This window comes from Ovis canadensis, chromosome 12 (assembly GCF_042477335.2).
Source record: "Ovis canadensis isolate MfBH-ARS-UI-01 breed Bighorn chromosome 12, ARS-UI_OviCan_v2, whole genome shotgun sequence".
Taxonomy (NCBI): Eukaryota; Metazoa; Chordata; class Mammalia; order Artiodactyla; family Bovidae; genus Ovis; species Ovis canadensis.
The window spans coordinates 17,646,081-17,665,981 of record NC_091256.1 but is presented as its reverse complement, the minus strand read 5'-3'; the positions used below and the strand labels follow the sequence as shown (position 1 = coordinate 17,665,981).

At 48.8% G+C, this 19,901-nt stretch overlaps 1 protein-coding gene across 4 annotated transcripts in view; it reads right to left on the bottom strand.

Annotated features, from left to right (window-relative positions):
* LOC138415974 (plasma membrane calcium-transporting ATPase 4-like) overlaps positions 1-19,662 on the bottom strand; it is a 50,461-nt gene extending 30,799 nt beyond the window's left edge. For all 4 annotated transcript variants that reach the window (XM_069544529.1, XM_069544530.1, XM_069544531.1 and 1 more), the window contains exons 1-5: positions 18,860-19,662; positions 6,477-6,674; positions 4,114-4,371; positions 3,508-3,633; positions 2,942-3,067 (exon numbers count right to left, since the gene is read on the bottom strand). In XM_069544529.1, coding sequence (XP_069400630.1) covers positions 2,942-3,067; positions 3,508-3,633; positions 4,114-4,371; positions 6,477-6,674; positions 18,860-19,052 — 901 coding nt within the window. In that variant the 5' untranslated portion in view covers positions 19,053-19,662. The remainder of the gene's footprint in view (positions 1-2,941; positions 3,068-3,507; positions 3,634-4,113; positions 4,372-6,476; positions 6,675-18,859) is intronic.
* Between the last annotated feature and the right edge of the window lie 239 nt (positions 19,663-19,901).

The following is a 19,901-nucleotide window of genomic DNA, read 5'->3' as shown; positions in this document are numbered from 1 at the left end:
GAACAAGAAAGAAAAAAATGGGGTGGGGACCCAAAATGACTATTCAGAGATCAGATATCCAATTTGCCGGTCCTGTTCAGAGCCTAAAAGGGTGACAGCAAAGGGTCTGAGTTGCAGCGAAGAGGATGTAAAGGAAGCTCACACCTCTGTTTATTCCCATTTTTATTAGAGGCTCTCACAAATCCCTGGGGTATGGACCAGGCCACTCATGGAGGGGAGTGCACACTCCCTCCTGAGCTGCTTTCTCCTGGAGCACAGTTGCTGTTGGGAGGTGCTTCTGGCTTGAGTCAAACCACTTGGAGAAATGGGGTGGGGCTTAGGGAGTGAGAGGTCTGAACTGTTCCTTGTGGCAAAGGCCACACAAGGTGCCTCTGTGTCAGCTCATCAGCACCAGGCAAGCCTCCTCCTTACTCACTCTGAAGGCAGCTGCAGAAACAGGCTGGTTCCTAACTGAATGAGCTTTGTTGCCTTTTCATTAACTGCCCTTCCCTAACAGCCCAAGATGCACCTCCAGCCAAATGGTACAAATCCTCTCCTCCAAGAGAAGGAATGCTTAGGAAAAGGTGCACATTTGGTTTGTTATCTTTCTGCCTTCTGTTTTTCCTTCTTTCAGGAACAGTTCAGTTCAGTTCAGTCGCTCAGTCGTATCCAACTCTTTGCAACCCCATGAACCGCAGCACTCCCGGAGTCCAGCTTAACCCATGTCCATTGAGTCGGTGATGCCATCCAACCATCTCATCCTCTGTCGTCCCCTTCTCCTCCCACCCTCAATCTTTCCCAGCATCAGGGTCCTTTCCAATGAGTCAGCTCTTCGCATGAGGTGGCCAAAGTATTGGAGTTTCAGCTTCAACATCAGTCCTTCCAATGAACACCCAGGACTGATCTCTTTTAGGATGGACTGGTTGGATCTCCAACGGACTCTCAAGAGTCTTCTCCAACACCACAGTTCAAAAGCATCAGTTCTTCGGTGCTCAGTTTTCTTTATAGTCCAACTCTCACATCCATACATGACCACTGGAAAAACCATAGCCTTGACTAGACGGACCTTTGTTGGCAAAGTGATGTCTCTGCTTTTGAATATGCTGTCTAGGTTGGTCATAACTTTCCTTCCAAGGAGTAAGCATCTTTTAATTTCATGGCTGCAATCACCATCTGCAGTGATTTTGGAGCCCAGAAAACTAAAGTCAGCCATTATTGCCACTGTTTCCCCATCTATTTGCCATGAAGTGATGGGACCAGATGCCATGATCTTCATTTTCTGAGTGTTGAGCTTTAAGCCAACTTTTAACTCTCCTCTTTCTTTCACTTTCATCAAGAGGCCCTTTAGTTCTTCTTCACTTTCTGCCATAAGGCTGATGTTATCTGCATATCTGAGGTTACCTAATATTTCTCCCAGCAATCTTGATTCCAGCTTGTGCTTCTTCCAGCCCAGCGTTTCACATGATGTACTCTGCACTTAAGTTAAATAAGCAGGGTGACAATACACAGCCTTGATGTACTCCTTTTCCTATTTGGAACCAGTCTGTTGTTCCATGTCCAGTTCTAACTGTTGCTTCCTGACCTGCATATAGGTTTCTCAAGAGGCAGGTCATGTGGTCTAGTATTCCCATCTGTTTCAGAATTTTCCACAGTTTATTGTGATCCACACAATCAAAGACTTTGGCATAATCAATAAAGCAGAAATAGATGTTTTTCTGGAATTCTCTTGTTTTTGTGATGATCCAGCAGATGCTGGCAATTTGATTTCTGGTTCCTCTACCTTTTCTAAAACCAGCTTGAACATCTGGAAGTTCATGGTTCACGTATTGCTGAAGCCTGGCTTGGGGAATTTTGAGCATTACTTTACTAGCATGTGAGATGAGTGCAATTGTGCAGTAGTTTGAGCATTCTTTGGCATTGCCTTTCTTTGGGATTGGAATGAAAACTGACCTTTTCCAGTCCTTTGACCACTGCTGAGTTTTCCAAATTTGCTGGCACATTGAGTGCAGCACTTTCACAGCATCATCTTTTAGGATTTGAAAGAGCTCAACTGGAATTCTATCACCTCCACTAGCTTTGTTCGTACTGATGCTTCCTAAGGCCCACTTTGCATCCCAGGATGTCTGGCTCTAGGTGAGTGATTACACCATCATGATTATCTGGGTCGCGAAGATCTTGTTTGTATAGTTCTTCTGTGTATTCTTGCCACCTCTTCTTAATATCTTCTGCTTCTGTTAGGTCCATACCATTTCTGTCCTTTATTGAGCCCATCTTTGCATGAAATGTTCCCTTGGTATCTCTAATTTTCTTGAAGAGATCTCTAGTCTTTCCCATTCTATTGTTTTCCTCTATTTCTTTGCATTGACTGCTGAGGAAGGCTTTCTTATCTCTCTTTGCTATTCTTTGGAACTCTGCATTCAGATGCTTTTATCTTTCCTTTTCTCCTTTGCTTTCCACTTCTCTTTTGTTCTCGCTTTCAGGAACAAATGAATGGCAAAGACAGGGCTAACTTTGAGGCAGACATTCCCTCTCTGTTCCCACCCTTCTGGCTGTATCTCTCTTCCTGCTTACAGTTTTAGCAGGAAACCAGTTTCTTCTCCTGGATAGTTTTCCCTTAGCCTTGTTGGTTCATATAACCCCCCGTGTCTGAGGAAGAAAGTGGCAAGGGCTGGAGCCAGAGCACACCGCCGGCCCGTTTGCACAGGCCTTCCACCTCATTGTCTTACAGCCACCAGAAAACACAGGAACCAGTGCAACCTGACCGCAGAGCAGAGCCGGATCTGGTCTCCATTACAGTACCGTGGGCAGTCAGGGAGGAAACCGTCAGCTAAAGAAGGGGTTTGGAGATCTGTCCTCGTCATCCTGCAGAGTCTGCCAACCAGGTGTTCCACTGCAGACCCGCTCCCTCTCCTAGTCTGTCCGTGGGGATGGGAGGGAAGAGGCTCTCTTCAAAGCCCCTTACCTTTCTTCTTCTTCTCTTCCTCTTCCCCCTCACTGGCTCCCAAGAGGGTAAAAATTATTCCAGTCTGAGAGTTGATACCCACAGCAGTCACTACCATTCGTCCAGAACCTTCCATTACATGGGTCCCTATATGAGAAAGAAGATGGGAGAAGAGTTTTTCCTTTACCTGGCCACCCTTTGGTGTGAACACAAACTTGGAAGAGAGCAATCCCTCTACCTTTCCCTCCTATGCATGGCATTATACGTGGCAGATAGTAGGCAAAGATCAAGAGCAAGCAACCCAGGGGGTAAGAATAATGTGTGTAACGGCTTTGGGGTAAGGCTCCTTTCCCATCATCCACTCCAGCCAGCAGAGCCCTTCGAAGGCTCCTGTAGCATCTGCTCCATGGACAACCTCTGTTAGGTTGCTCAATATCCTTGTATTCAACCCACTGACACGCTACAGCCCCCGCTGAGCCTTGGGGCAGGAGTCGGGGCACGATCGGAAGACAGGGCAAGGTCTGGACTGGTCTCTGTGGCTCTGTCTGCGGGGAGGGGGCTGGGGGCTGGTGTCGTCAGGGCCTCACCGGAGAGCAGGATGGGGTCCCTCTCCAAGGACTTCTTGACATGGTCCGATTCCCCCGTCAGAGAGCTCTCGTCAATCTTGAGGTCATTGCCCTGGATCAGGATCCCGTCTGCAGGCAGCAGGTCACCTAGCACACGGCGGTGAAGGGGCGACAGGGAGAGGGCAGGTGAGGACCGTCGGGCCTCGTCTCAGGGCTGCTCCCGGGCCTCCATCTGTAGGCAACAGCCTGGGAGAGCCTGGAGAACCTCTGAAAGACAGCTTCAGATCTGACAACCTGCGATAAAACTCTGCTCTGGGTATTATAAATTCAAACGGTTCCTGATCCCCAAACACCTTCCCATGGCCTGAATATTACCTGCTTGTAGTCTAAGACACACAGGGTACAGTCTGACATCTTTGGCAGTGTCAGTTACTGCTTTCTTTGAATTTTTTTTTCCATAACCTCCTTAAACTCTAACCTAGAAGCTAACACAATTTGGGGTCTTACCTTTTTGGGTCCTCAGCAATCCCCAGCCCCCTTATGCCAAAGGACCTAGCCCTCTGTTAGGGAGGGTGGCACAGGTGTAAGAAACAGAGCTAAAAGAGAAAAGAACCACAGAGCTCTCACCGTATTTGATTTGGGCAATGTCACCCACCACAATCTCAGCCACAGGGAGCTGAATGATGTGCCCATTCCGGATAACGGAGAACTTCTGCTCCTTTTCGATGCGGTTCTGCAGCCCCCGGAATTGCTTCTCCTTGCTCCAGTCATTGAAGGCAGTCACGAGCACGACGATGATCACTGAGAATAAGATGGCTGCGCCCTCAATCCAGCCAGCTTCTGCCTCCCCTTCGTCCTCTGGGCTACTGACGGCTAGACCACACTCTAGCCCAGGGAAAGGAGAGAAAAGGGTCACCGAGGGGCCTTTGCTGACATTAAAAATGGGGGTTGTGCTCCCGTAACTCCCCAGAAAAGAAAGCCAGGGGAAGAGAAGAACAGAAAACTCGGGAAAAATAGCTATCCTGAGGATAGCAGAAGACGGCAGGATTGGGCATCATCTCGTCACCAATCTAACTACTTATGTTTACCCAAAAAAGGCATATGACTAAACAGCATGGAACATGTCAATGAAAACCACAGGCAAGACGCGTATAGGGGCCTTACGACCCCCAGCATGGCAGCTCCCACTGCTATTTCCCGTGACGCCCAGCGTGGGGACGGGGGAACTTTGGGGTACACAGCCTTGTTGGTTTAGTGAGGGCAGAGAATTCATAACATTCTGAATAAGGATTTACTGGGAAAGGCAGGGAAGACCCTGGAATTAGGATGTGTTGGAAGAATAGTTTACTAGTTATGTTTCAGTTTCCTTTGGAGAACTCACTCAGATAACGGGGGGGGGGGGGGGGGGGGGGGTGGAGGGGGGGCGGGCACACACACAACACTTAAGCTATTAGGTTGGTGAAAAAGTAATTGCAGCTTTTGCATTGTTGAAACTGGCCATTTGCTACTGGAATATGTCCTTAATAAACGTGGTTATAAAACTATACATCATTTTAATGTGCATTTCTTGCTTTATGTTTTTTGGGGTTTTTTTTGCTAAAGACCTTTCTTGCTGTTTATTTTTATACTAAGACTACGGGAATGATGTTAGACAAGAAGGAAATGCGAGTGATTTTATTTGAGTTCAAAATGGGTCGTAAAGCAGTGGAGACGACTTGCAGCATCAGTAACATCTGGTACAGGAACTGCTAATGAACGTGCAGGGCAGTGGTGGTTCAACAGGGAAATGAGAGCCTTGAGGATGAGGAATGTAGCAGCCAGCCATCAGAAGCTGCCAACGACCGACTGAGAGCCGTCACTGAAGCCGATCCTCTTACACCTAAACAAGAAGTTGCTGAAGAACTTACATTGACCATTCTATGGTCATTTGGCATGTGAAGCAAACTGGAAAGGTGAAAAAGCTCGGTAAGTGGGAGCCTCATGAGCTGACTGAAAGTCAAAAAAGTCGTCATTCTGAAGTGTCATCTTCTCTCATTCTACAAAGCAGCAATGAACCATTTCTCGATTGGATTGCGATGTGCAGCAAAAAGCGGATTTTACACGACAACTGGCAATGACCAGCTCAGTGACTGGACTGAGAAGAAGTTCCAAAGCACTTCCCAAAGTCAAACTTGCATCAGAAAAAGGTCCTGGTCACTGTCTGGTGGTCTGCTGCCGGCCTGATCCACTGAACTTTTCTGAATCCCAGAGAAACCATTACATCTGAGAAGTATGCTCAGCAAATCAACGCGATGCACCAGAACTCCTACGCCTGCAGCTGGTCAACAGAAAGGGCCCAATTCTTCTCCATAGCAATACCCGGCGGCAGGCCACACAATCAACACTTCAAAAGCTGAACGAATTGGGCCACAGAGTTTTGCCTCATCCACCATATTCACCTGTTCAAAGCTCAGTCGTGTCTGACTCTTAGTGACCCCAAGGACTGTAGCCTGCCAGGCTCTTCTGTCCATGGATTCTCCAGGCAAGAATACTGGAGCGGGTTGCCATTTCCTTCTCCTGGGCATCTTCCTGACCCAGGGATCGAACCCCGGTCTCCTGCATTGCAGGAAGACTCTAAACCATCTGAGCCATTAGGGAAGGCCATATTCACCTGACCTCTCATCAACTAACTTTTTCAAGCATCTCGACAACATTTTGCAGGGAAAATGCTTCCACAACCTTAAGGATGGAGAAAAATGCTTTCCCAGAGTGTGTCGGATCCTGAAACACGGATTTTTACACCACAGGAATAAACAAACGTTTCTCTTTGGCAAAAATGTGTTCATTGTAATGGTTCCTATTAAAACTAGTTATGTTTTAAAATTCACGGTCTGAAACTGCAATTATATTTGCACCAACCTAATAAAGTTTGTCAACAAATACTGCGTGCTTTTCAGTGACAGTGGAAAGAACCCAGAAGAGAGTCACGCTTGTCTGTTCAAGGTACTCACGTTCATTTTCTCCCCCCGGGGGGCGGTAAAAGGACAGGACCAGGGAGATGATGGCTGCGATCTCCAGGATGATGAGCGTGACGTCCTGAAGGGCTTCCCACACCAACTCCAAGAAGGTCTTGGGCTTTTTGGGGGGAATCTGGTTCTCTCCAAACACTTGTTTACGTTTCTCCAGATCTGCAGGGTTCCCAGACAGGCCTGAAAGAGAGACAGGAGTGGAGTGAGTGAGCAAGAAAAGAGTGGAAGAGCTGAATGACAGAGGAGGGCAGTTAAAAGAGCCCTTTAAAGAGGATCCCTTGCTTCCCAATCTGCCCAAATATGAGATCCAATTAGGGTGACCAACCAGCCTCATTTTCCCCAGACTCAGCAGGTGTGAAATGGGGGCAAACCAAGACAAGCTGGTCACGGGGGCCGCTCACTCCTCTTGGTCTCCAGGGTAAGCTAACCCAGACCTACAACTTCATCTCTTCCTCACTGAGTTTGCACCAGGCTTCAGCTCTAAGAGTACATTAAAATGTTTCCTGAGACACAGAATTTTCCTCTTATATTAACATGTAAATGCTGTCCATGATTTAAAAGCAGAGGTGCTTCTACCTACTGGCTCACACAAAAAAGCCATAAAGAATAAGCTATTTGCTCAAGGTCATGCTAGGAGGCTAGGAGACAGAGCCCAACCAATTGTCCTGATTCCAAATTCCAGAGGTTTCAGGACATCAACAGGATACAGACTTCATGAGACTCCAGCTTCGGGCATCCCCTTTAGGCACACAGAGCCATCCCAGAGGCGCGCACACACACACATCTTTAGGAGGTACTACTGTTCTACTAAGAACTACGTACTTGGAGATGTACTAAGTGCTACGAGTACTGCTTCGTTCGGAATGAATAGAGAACAGTGGAGGTGAAAGCGCTGAGTCAGTCCGTGAGCATCGGCGCGCCCTCCACCACCACACGTGTGCTTACATACCTGTGTGAGTGTGCACACAGAGTCCAGCCACGCCCCCAGAGGGAGTAAGAGGCAGAATCATCCCCAGAGTCCTAGGCTCTTCTCAGGGGCCCAAGGGGTGTCACACTTTAAGGAAAAAGGAGAACGCATACAATTTAAATTAACGCCAGGGGGCATCTATCAAGTTGCATAAGCGAACAGCCTCGGTTTGGCACTGGTTCTTGGCTGAACTGCTTGATGGGTACCCCACAGGCAGGGTGAGGCAACCTTTGTCTTCAAAAGATCAGCAATGAGGAGGGTTAGAATCAGAGGATGGAAACACTTAACACAGCTTTACCCAGAGGCACGGGACGAGGACATGCCTGGAAGCTGCAAGGCAAGGACAGGCTACTGATGCCGAGGACCTCACACCTCTTCACACTGAAGGGCTGGTCCGCTGGAGGGGAGGGGGACACAGCGGCGGCAGACTTCTATCTCCACTGAATACGACCCAAGGGCCTGACTTTAAACGGCAAAGAAAGAGAGGTGGGTTAGAACTAAGGAAGACATTCAGACAGGGATTTTGAAAATGGGAAAATCTGTACCCAAGGGAGTACTGTTTGCAGGGTCCATTCCTCTACCCTAAAGACAAAAACCATCAGGAGAGGTATCGAAATCTACCTGGGCACCCTGCCTGGAGATAAAGCAGGGGTGTGAACTGGCACCCACGATCGCGGAGTGGGGACTGGAGACTGCTTCCTTCCACCTGCTAGCGCTCAGCAGAGAGAAGCAGGAAGCTGGTTCAGGAAGTAGAGCCTGATGCTCTTAACCAGGGCCTCCTGCCTCCTTGGGGCCAAAGGCAAGAGCTGAGAGGCACAGCAGAGCACTGCAGGGGAACGGGTGGGCGGGGCGGGGGGTTGGCCAAAGCACTAGAAGCAACACGGGCTGCTTGCCAGAGGCTCCCTGCCCCCACCACTCTGAGTGGTCGGTTCTCAGCAGGCAAGAAACGCCAGAGCCTGGGAAAGGAGTGTCTCTGGGCAGGGCATCTTGATCCCCAGGCGGGCAGAGGCAGAGTTGCTAGGGAACAGGGCCGTGCGGGGTGTTTCTCCCAGGGACCTGAGATAACACGTGTGCCAACTTGGAACTGCTGGACGGCTAGGTCTGCCCAGGAGAAACAGGAGTTCTGATAGCTTGTTAATCTAGCTGCGATGTTTCTTAAGAAAACAGGATTTATGACGTAAAGGGAGGAGATGCTATTCCCTCCATAAGAAGGGTTAGCAGACGACTATGAGGGCAAATCAAGACATCAGAATCAGGTTATCATATGCCAATAACTCAACGAAGGCCAAAAGGGCAAAAGACTCAACAGCAGTTTAGCTAAAAGAGCTTCCCTGGTGGCTCAGATGCTAAAGAATCTGTCTGCAATGCAGGAGACCTGGGTTCGATCCCTGGGTTGGGAAGATCCGCTGGAGAAGAGAATGGCAACCCACTCCAGTATTCCTGCCTGGAGAATCCCATGGACAGTGGAGCCTGGAGGGCTACAGTCCGTGGGGTCGCAAAGAGCTGGACACGACTGAGCGACTAACACTTTCACTTCCACCAAGGTAACCCTGTCCGACTCTCTTCTCATATTAATGCCTCGCAATCATCCTTGACTCCTCTCTCTCTTATCTACAAAACCCATTTAGTCAGAAAATTCATCATCTCTACCTTCAAGATACATCCAGGTCGCCCTCACTTCTCATCTCCCACTGCTCGCGTGCTGCTTTAAGCCCTGGCCGTCTCTCAGCTGGACATGGCGACCGTCCCAAAGACCTGCTGCTTCCAGCCTTAGCTTTCTGCCCTCAGTCTCTTCTCGGTCCAGAATGGTCTGTTCCAACCCCCCATGGCACTCATCTGCCCTTTTACGTAGGCCCCCATCGTAAGCACCCAGTTCCCCACCTGTGGAGTGCTACCATTTCCGCCCTGTTCACCGAGATCCCGCCAAGCTAGCCTTCCTGCGATTCTCTGTGTGCACCAGACACGTTTCCATTGCAGGGTCCCTGCACATGCTGTTTTCTTTCTCAGATTTCCCTTCCCTAGTTAGGGCTTGTCCTTTCACTTCCTTCAGGTCTTTGAACAAAGGCCCTAACGCTGACCAACGTATTTCACGTGGAGTCTCTGCCCCAGCACATGGGATCCCCTTGGCCTGCTCAGCTGTTTCCCTCCTCAGGTCTTCTCCTGGAACAGGTTATTGGATACATTTGTTCTACATTTGTTTATCTCCCTCTACAAGGCCAGGGTTTTTGTCTTTGTTCCTTAGGTCTAAAGCCGTGCCTGACATGTACACAAATTCGTTGAATGAACTGCATGAGTAATAGGTATTACTGTGAACATTTAAGTGATGGCAGTTGTGCCAGGCACATTTGTGTCTTCTCACCGAAGCCGCAAGGCCCTGTGCGGCAGCAGCTATTAACCCCGTGTCACATACAAGCAACCTGAGGCCTAGACAGGTTTGGTACCTACTCAAGTAAGTATGTGGCAGTCTGTAGCTGCTCCACAAGCAGCAGCTGGATTCCAGCTCACACACAGAGGGGCTGGGGCATGGAGGCAGCTGTGCTCAGCTGAGGCTCCATTTTGCTGTGACTAACGACTTTCCAGATTTCATCACTGAAGCGCCCGTCTCCTGGGACAACCCCTCACCTCCAGGCAAACAGGAATGGTGGGTCAGCCTTCTTCAGTTACCTCAGGGCGGGCCCTCTCGCCGCTTTTCTCTGCACCTCTAGACAAAGCAGCCTTGTTCCTACTCTTGATTTACAATTGGCGTCAATTAGTCCTGTCTGTTTCCTGTCCTCAGGGATGGAGACACCAGGTCTGTCAGAGTCCAACCTATGAATTCTATATTCAATAAAAGTTTCATTATTGGCCTTATTTTGGACCCAAGCAAATGAAACAAGACACATTATGGAAAACAAAAGAGGTCAGGCCTTGTTCTTACCTAGATGCTCTCAAAGTCACACATTTACTCCCTCTTTGCATTTTCTCTCACCTCTCTGCTCCACCTTAAGTCACTCTCAGCTCTTAAAAGTCCCCCTAAGAAGTCAAATGGCCCCAGGATCCCGCAGGCCCTCTGGCAGGGAGGGGCAGTGTGGGGCTGCTAGCAGGTGGCCTTGGGAATCCTCCCTGAGAGGCAGCATCGCATAGGAGAGCCAGGAGGGACTGGGAGGTCCGCCAACCCGCAATGTGGGCCTTTCCATTCCAATTCTTCCAGCCCCCCAGAGGCTCTCAGGCCTTGATCTCAGCAGCTGTGATTTCACATAAATTCTTGCCCAGGCCAGAAGGAGGTTTTAGTCCCTCATCTTCGCAGCTGCTTCTCAAGTACACTGCTTCCCAAAGTGGGGAAGGAGGATTTGGCAGCAAGAGAATGCGGGAAACTGGAAAGGGGTTTCCCCTAGAAATACATCAAGAAAATGAGCAGAAACCGTGTCCGACAAAAAGTCTCACCCAAACCGGGAGTACCTCTGGTCCTCAGCCAGATTTAGCAGATGAGCTGGGAAAGGGGACAAGAATGTCGGCCTGGGAAGTCACCGCCCGCACCCCAGGCTGGGGACTCACAGGGTCCCTGCCTGGCTGGAGGAGACAGAATGGGCGGCGGTGGAAAATCTGTGTCTGCTCTGAGCCGTGTGGGCCGCGGCTTGGGAGAAGGAGCAGTAGCCCAGCCCCTCGTGGCCTGGCTCCAGCGGGAAGGAGGGAAGGGCCGGGCCGGCTTCCCCACGGAGGCCGAGCACTGTTGGCAGAGGCACCCCTTATCAGAGTCAGCGCAGAGAGGGTGCGGCCAGGTCCCACATCAGGAGGGACTTCGCCGCTGTGTGGGCGATGACACCTTGCCAAGGGGAGAGCAGAATCTTCTGCTGCACAGACAGTACCAGGGAGAGGTTTCTCTGGGTTGCTTAGAAGCCAATCCTATTTGGTTCATGAGAACAGACATCAGAATATCTTTCAAGTCCTACCTTAAAACCCTGGATTAGGGGGTAAAAGAGAAGTGAAAGTGTTGGTCACCCAGTCGTGTTTGACTCTTTGTGACCCCATGGACTGTAGCCCACCAGGCTCCTCTGTCCATGGGATTCTCCAGGCAAGAACACTGGAGTGGGTCGCCATGCCTTCCTCCAGGGGATCTTCCCGACCCAGGGACTGAACCCGGGTCTCCTCCATGGCAGGCAGATGCTTTACTGTCTGAGCCACAAGGGAAACCAAGAGGGAAGAGCAGCTGAAAGTCAACACGAGGACTGAAAGGCTTCAGCCAGCTCCTGTGCCAAGCCGCTGCCACTGCTCTCAGGGGTCAGAGCATTTCCTGCTTCTGCATCTCCCACTTCTCACACCCGCAGCTTGGAGACGCGCTCTGTGCCTGTGGCCTTCCTGCCCCTAGAGGGAAGGCAGCTCCCCTAAAGTCACAGCAAGAGGTGACGGACTGAGAAGAGAATGGCCCTTTCCTCACTCTCGATCCCAAAGCCTGCCCTTGGTGGACAGCTTTGTCCGGGGGTGTGTCTTTCTGTCTGTTCTCCACTGTGCACCTTTTGTGAACTCTCTGACTCTGGCACAGAGAAGAGAGAGCTGCCCAGAGTGCCCTCCTTACCCTCTGCTCGGTTGCCCTCTCCCGGGCTGTGTGTTCATCCGCCCCTCTGGTATCACACCCCCAGTGCTCACACCTTGGAGCTAAATAAGAAGAGTGAAAGCCCCACTTCCAAGGGCAGACGCAACATCTGCCTTGGCTGAAGAAGGAATGCCATCTTTTTTCCCACCCCCAGCTGACATTCAGAGCAAGGCAACCGCAAGGTTGAAGGAAAAAGAAAACTTGCAAGAGATTCTGCAGAGCTGCCAAACGAATGGAGCACCAAAGGTCCTAGGCCTGGGAGAAGCGGGGAGGGTTCTCGGGTTCAGAAGACGCAGCACTCTCCCTGCCTCCAGGATTCCCTATCCCCTGCTTGGCAGCATTATGCCAGCTAAGCCAGAATCCCCGCTCCAGGCAAGGAGGAGCTGGCTAGGAAAGAATTTCGACAGCCTGGAGTTGGCCTGGGAAAGCGCAGGCCTGCGGCTGTCATGCACCCTTGGCCTAATTCAGCCCTAGGCGCATAACTCAAAGCAGACAAGGAACTCCCAGGAGCAACATGGACTCCCCTGCAGGGTGGGCGGGGCTCAGCGAGGGCGCTCTTTCTCTCCTGTCTTTCTCAACCATCTACCACTCCGCTGTTGGTGCTGCTTCCTGTAGGTTTTGGGAAACCTCCACCCCTCTACCACGTACTAAGTATTTCTTTCTTGAAGCTCCTGGACTCGCCTCAGCTATCCTCATAGCAGTGTAGCTGCTCTCGGGCTGTTTGAGCTGGTTTGCTCCCTTCTCCTCCCTCAAAGATAATGAGGTGGATGAAACTGGAGCCTATTATACAGAGTGAAGTAAGCCAGAAAGAAAAACACCACTACAATATACTAACGCATATATATGGAATTTAGAAAGATGGTAATGATAACCCTGTATGTGAGACAACAAAAGAGACACAGATGTATAGAACAGTCTTTTGGACTCTGGGAGAGGGAGAGGATGGGATCATTTGGGAGAATGGCATTGAAACATGTATAACATCACATATGAAACGAATCGCCAGTCCAGGTTTGATGCATGATACTGGATGCTTGGTGCACTGGGATGACCCAGAGGGAGGAGGGAGGGGGGTTCAGGATGGGGAACACGTGTACACCTGCGGTGGATTCATGTTGATGTATGGCAAAACCAAGACAATATTATAAAGTAATTAACCTCCAATTAAAATAAAGGAAAAAAAAAGAGAAAAAGAGAGTCTTCTTCTATGAGTCTCTCTCATACCTTAAACTTAATACATCCACCCAAAGTGTGATGGGCAGAGAGGACCACAGACTGTTCATCTTGGCAGTCATGCCCATGTGACTGGTTTCTAGGGTAATTTACTTGACATCTTCAAGGTGATGGCTACGGGGCAGAGGGCATAAGGAGAGAGGCAGCTTAGCTGTGCTTCTAAGCTGAGCTGGATGGACTCCTAAAAGCGGACTGCTCATGAGTCTGAGCAAGCTCTGGGAGCTGGTGATGGACAGGGAGGCCTGGTGGGCTGCAATCCATGGGGTTGCAAAGAGTCAGACACGACTGAGCGACTGAACTGAACTAACTGAAAAGTGGATTTTCTGAAACAGACTAATTTTCTATAACAGACTAATAAACAGACTAGTGATAGGGAGGAAAATCTCAGAGAAGCCAGTTACCCATTTTCCTCTCACATCCATTCTAACCCATCTCCACTTGCCAATTTCTTTATACACCCCCTGGCAACATAAACATTCTCCGAGGCAGTGGTCTCTAAACAGGAGGCATGCGTTCATCTGTTGCAGCGTGGGAAAGGTACTAGAACTTTTTGGATTACTTCATCCATTCCTATTTCTTGCAGAGTCTATTATATAAATGACATTAGTGTTAGAAGTACTAAGAGTAACACAGTAGCATGTAGTTGAACATTTACCGGGGCTACGTGTGCCAATTTTCTCCCAGACTGACAATGCTACTAGAAATTTCAATCTGCCGCACTGAGGAAGAGCCCAACCCCAGCACGTCCCAGCTTTTGGAGAGAAAGTTCATGGTGGGACATACCGCTGGCCTCAAAAGGCGCGGCAACAGAAGCGCAGCAGAGACGCCGCTGAGCCCCGGAAGCCGTAGGGAGGCAGGAGATAGTAACTTAAACCCTACAGGTAATGAACCAAAAGTCAAAATCTGGGCTGTCTCAAAGCAGTTTCTTTCCCCTTCCTGCCATTTACTCCCCAAAGAACCCCAGCTCCCAAAACCTAGTAGCTGCTGAACAATTACACAAGGCAGAGATGCTTGCCTCTTGTGCCAGGAACGTTTAGTAAGTGGTAGCAATTACCCTAGAGCACAGCCAGGCCAGAGCTTCCCTAGACAGTCACATGACTGAGGAGTCCTATCTCCAACTCCTAAGCCCATCTGTCCTCCCCTCCAGGTCCCCATAACACCATCATAGCACTATGACACTATTGCTGAAATCGACTTAATCTTTGTGTATTCTCTTAGTGCCTGTCAAGCCCTATGGAAGGAAGACCTGTCCCTGTTGTGTTCACCACTGTGTCCCCACTACCTGCTGGACACTATTTGTTCACTGTCATTAAAAGGAAATTAGAATCCCTGTGTCCTACGGCCAGACCACAGCTCTGCAGAGGAGAAAAGAAACAGCAGGATGTAGAGGAAAGATGAAATAGAAATTCCCACCAATGTTCTTCCTGATCCAAATTCAATATAAATAGCCTTTAGCTTTCTGCAGGAAGCCCACAGGTAATTATTCAATGTTTAGTCAAGGCTCCCCTTCTCTGCCCTTTCTGGTCTGGGCCCAAGTCCCCCAAGCCCCCTAACTGTTGGCATAGCGCCTCCTCAGAAAACAGCATGCTTTCTCTGAAGAAGGGTAACGCAGCTGAGGACCCGCGTGGAAAGGTTCTGTGGGGAAGGAGAATTCATACAACTTTTATCTGCACCAAAGAATCTCTCATCCAGATCTGCTCTTCTTCCTGCACACCAAGGCAGACTAAGGAAAAGACTTCTTTCTCTCCCTCAGTTCAGTTCAGTCGCTCAGTCGTGTCCCACTCTGTATGACCCCATGAATCGCAGCACGCCAGGCCTCCCTGTCCATCACCAACTCCCGGAGTTCACTCAGACCCATGTCCATCGAGTCAGTGATGCCATCCAGCCCTCTCATCCTCTGTCGTCCCCTTCTCCTCCCGCCCCCAATCCCTCCCAGCATCAGAGTCTTTTCCAATGAGTCAGCTCTTCACATGAGGTGGCCAAAGTACTGGAGTTTCAGCTTTAGCATCACTACTTCCAAAGAACACCCAGGACTGATCTTTAGAATGGACTGGTTGGATTTCCTTGCAGTCCAAGGGACTCGCAAGAGTCTTCTCCAACACCACAGTTCAAAAGCATCAATTCTTCGGCACTCAGCTTTCTCAGTTCAGGTTCACACAGGTTTTTCTTGCTCTTGGAAGCCAGGAAATAGCATGGAAAATTAATCAGAAGATAAAAGGCTACCTTCCAGTGGGTATCATCCAGCTCTTTGAGGACTGGAAAAATCTGGGGGTGGGGATGGAATCGGGAAGCAAGCGGCAGTGAAAAGAGAGAGAAAAACTGGAATGAGCAAAGGAGCAAACTGAAAAGATCCTATCAGTGCAAAACGCTCAGGTTTTTCTTACTGATAAACCTCAGGCAACACAACCTCTTAGGGCTTCCCCGACGGCTTGGCAGTGAAGAATCTGCCTGCAGTGCAGCAGGTGTGTGTTTGATCCCTGGGTCAGGAAGATTCTCTGGAGGAGGAAATGGCAACTCACTCCAGTATTCTTACCTGAAAAATTCCACAGACAGAGGAGCCTGGTGCACTACAGTCCATGGGAGTCAGACACAACTGAACACACACACACACAATGCAACTGCTTACCCAACCAACACAATCACCTCTGCCTCTCTGCTGACCCTTGTCTGCTCACTGATGAGTGCTGTGGGGGCTGAGCACCTCCATGTCGTCTCAAATGTAACCAGCTCTTAGCCACTGGGGCATCGCCTCTTGTTCCAACTAGTCATTGGACTCAAGGAACACAAGCCAATATTAAATGCATATCAGTATCGGGTCACAGCTAGGCATTCTATCAGGCACCAGAATATAAAACAAGCTGCAAAACTCTCTGTGCTTCTGAGATTCTCTGTGTTGCTGCTCTAGCTGAGGAGGCAGCAGAGCATCAATGGTCTGTAAGTCAGAAAACACGAATTATTCCATCAAGTTCTACCCTGTGGTAAGACTTTAGGCAACTCATTTAATTGTTTTGGTCTGTTGAGATCACTCAACGAGAGAGACAGAGAGAGAGAAATTAAACTATGTTAGTGTCAGAAAAGTTATAAACTGCAAGTTCCATAAGGGTTCCTTAGTAGCCATAGTTTAAAACAATCTATCCTAAAGATACTATCAATCCAACAGAAAATAGAGGGGAAGGGTCATATTCTAGGAAATGATCTTCTCAACCTTACGTCACTTGACTTTCCAATCAGTGGAATTCAATCAGTGGAATTCAAGCGCTGGGAAAATCTCTTTATGTTCTTATTGTTAGCCTGCAGGGGCCTACCACAGGTGAGAAAGCTATGCTAGGCTGTCAGGCACGCTAGCGTGGTCTGCTGTGCACTGGCTGGCTTTTTCTGGCACCTGGATACTGACGCTCTTTTTCCAAACAAACCCCGCAGCATCACCTCTGTCGGGGGAGAGCCCCACGTCATAGCTCTTCTGCGGCTTCTTTTCCTACCCCTTTACTCCTCCCACACGTGAGGCACTGAGGGCTAAAAACCACTCACGGAAAAGTTGTTCCTGAGAGCCTGCTTCCCAGCTCCAGGACAGCCCAATAGAAAGCTGTAATACTGAAACACATCAGGATACATGTTTGTGATCCAAGGAAGCAGGGGATGGCAGTGGACAGCTGCGCCGGCGGCACGGGTCCTGGCGTGGCCAGGGTCTGCAGCAGTAAAAGCACCTGACATCAGAAGGCGACTTCCAACCACAGGTCTAAATCTGGGACTGGGAAAGAATCTAAGCATTTGACATCTGATTCTGACATGAAAGAATATGTACGTTGGCCTCTGGGAATGGGAGCTCTCTGGGCACTAGAAGCAAACAGCAGCAGCTATGAGAAAGCGTTTGGAAAATTGGGAGGGAAGTCTGGACTCTGCTCTTGGAAGTTTCTCAGGTTCCAGTTTATTCGGAGTTTCACTGTGTCAGACAAGCAACTGAGCCAAGGGAAAGAACGGAACAGGAAGAGGGAAAGGAAGATCCTGCTCAAACTCTGACGAGTGTTGCTGAAGTGCTGCATCATCTCAGTGGGAACATAGGAGCAGCCACTGTGAAAGTGGCGAGATAAAGCGATCTAGCTGACAAGAAGCAGGCATTATCCAGAGCGCAGTCTTCAGAGACTGACCAGATGGCAACGGCTGAGCCGCATGGAAGCAGCTCAGCACCGCCGCCCTAAGCAGGCTTCTTCTGACATCAGTGGCGAAGGTGGAGAATGGACAGCGGCGGCAGGCAGCCTGCAGCAGCCTGACAGACAGAATAACACGCTGCACTCCATGGCTCTCATATTCTGGCAAATGTGGGCTCTGTTTTAATGTGAGACAACTAATTTATTGAACACCCATTATGAGAACAAGCATTGTACATATATTATTTAATCCTGATAACTGTATAGACTAAGCATTAATATCATTTTCAAAAAAGAAAATGATTTTTACTTACAGAGAATGAGTGAACTATTCAATGTTATTCAGCTAGTAAATGGTAGTACTGAACTCAAAGCCTATGAGATAAGAAAGTGAACTCTAGAAGTACAGAGAACATGTAAGGCAGCTCTCCCTGCTGGTAAAGAAAATAAAACGGGCAATGTACAGATATATCTAGATAAAAATTTCTTCCTTTTTTCTTTTAAGCATAGAGTCTGGACTCCAAGTCACTAATTTATAACACTGGCTAGGGATCAAAACCTCTTAGAACTGGCAAAAATATGATGCGGCTTCCAAGAAAGGGTCAGAAATGGTACACCTCAAGAGGCTGATGGCATCTAAAGGACAAGATCTTTGCTCTATCTCAAGCTACTCAATCAAGGCCTGCCTGACCGATAGGGCCAAGCAAAGACCCGTAACAGAGATGCTGAAACTAGGCAAAAAGGAGCAAATAAGATTTCTCTAGTACTATCTCCATTTCAACGAAATAAAATTACCATGGCTCACTGGGCAACTGGGCTGAGCCAGGTAAGCATGAAGCTGGATTTTTCTTTAGAGAATAGATTAAGAAGAACTATACTAAAAGTGCATCAGACAGGGTTGAAAGAGTCATCAATAACTTCCTGAAAGAAAACTGAGTAACCCAAAGATATGGTGGCTAAACTCTCTCCATTTTGATTCACCATCCCGTTTCTAACAGTGTACCATAGAGAAGTACTGCATTAGGTAGACAGACTCATCCACGATTCTTCCTATTATACTGTAAGATCAGGGTAGGGAAGAATCATATCTTCAACCTTTTGCAATCAAAGACTGATACTGAGTTAGGGACTTGATTATTTACTGATAAACACACCTCTAACATAAACATTTATAAGAGACATTCCCCCTTCTGTACAGTGATATAGAAAGAGAAGGAAAGAATGATCTTCAGAGAATACCACAGTCACTAAACCTCATTTCTGGGAGAGAAAGAATGTTTCTCTCCACAGCCTGACATCTTTTCCGTGCTTTGGAGACTGTACTTTGCCCACCAGGCACAGATACAGCAGCAAGGTCTCCAGAAACATTCCTTTTCTAGAAGCTGACAGAACAATTTATCTTAACACGGGCCGCCTTCCTCCAATCCCCCACCCCTGGCGTGGCCTTTACCTTCCACAGGGTTGGTTTGCAGCCTACTGCAGAGACTCGTCACTCCTCCGTAGTGGATGTTGATCTGGCCTACTGCGTCACTTGAACGCAGCTCCATCAGCTTCCTCAGGTCCATCACTGTGCAGCCAAACTCCCCTTCACGGCTCTCAACTGTCGAGTTGGCCGGCAAGGTGTGTTCTGTTGGGTTCGTCATTTTGCCTGCTGTTACCAAGCTCCTCAACAGAGAAAATGTGAACTCTCCCTTCCACTGATTCAGAGTCTCTCGTTTCTCTTCCTCACTTCTTACTTCTTTCTTCTCTCAGAGTCCAGATGCGAATAAGACCGACTATATCTTGTGCAGGAAGCTTCAGAGCAGCAGCCTGTGGTCCAGGTCCTTTCGTGTGTATGAAGCTTGTAAGCCTGAGGAGGAAGAGGAGGGGGAAACTGAGTGTGAGCCGGACCACGTGTTATGATGACTGGTGTCCCCAGGTGGTGATGGACCAGGGTAGGCAGGTTCCTAGTTTAGACCTTTCCCGGATGGTGGTATAAACAGGATGTGCATGTTACCAAGGAGGCAACCTTAGCAACAACCAGCAACTGCAGTGGCAGAGAGGTGGCAGGAGAGGAGAACGAGCAGGGCTCCTTGGAAACCGGTCACAACTCGGTCTCTGGAATAAAGATTCAAAGGCAGACATGAAGAAACAATTAGAAGCACATGGGGTCCAGCAACTGCAAAGACAAGAGGTACTCATCCCAGCACAAGGGTTTAGGTGACAGTTGGTATCTGAGCTGAACTGATAGCTCAGGCCTAAGCTGAGTGCACTGACTTGGGAGAGGCCCCTTCTTCCCTGGGGGCCCCCCAGCAGCCTGTAAACTCCAGTGTAGATAAATAACTTCAGCTACACCCAAGCCTTCACAGCTCACCTCTGCTAAACCAAGCAACACAAACCCTACAGCTTGAGAAACTTTGAAAATATATCATAAAAATAAAATTTAATAGATAAATATAATATTTTAGAGATGGCTTTGACTTACCACAAAAGTATGTTTCACCCTATTTTAT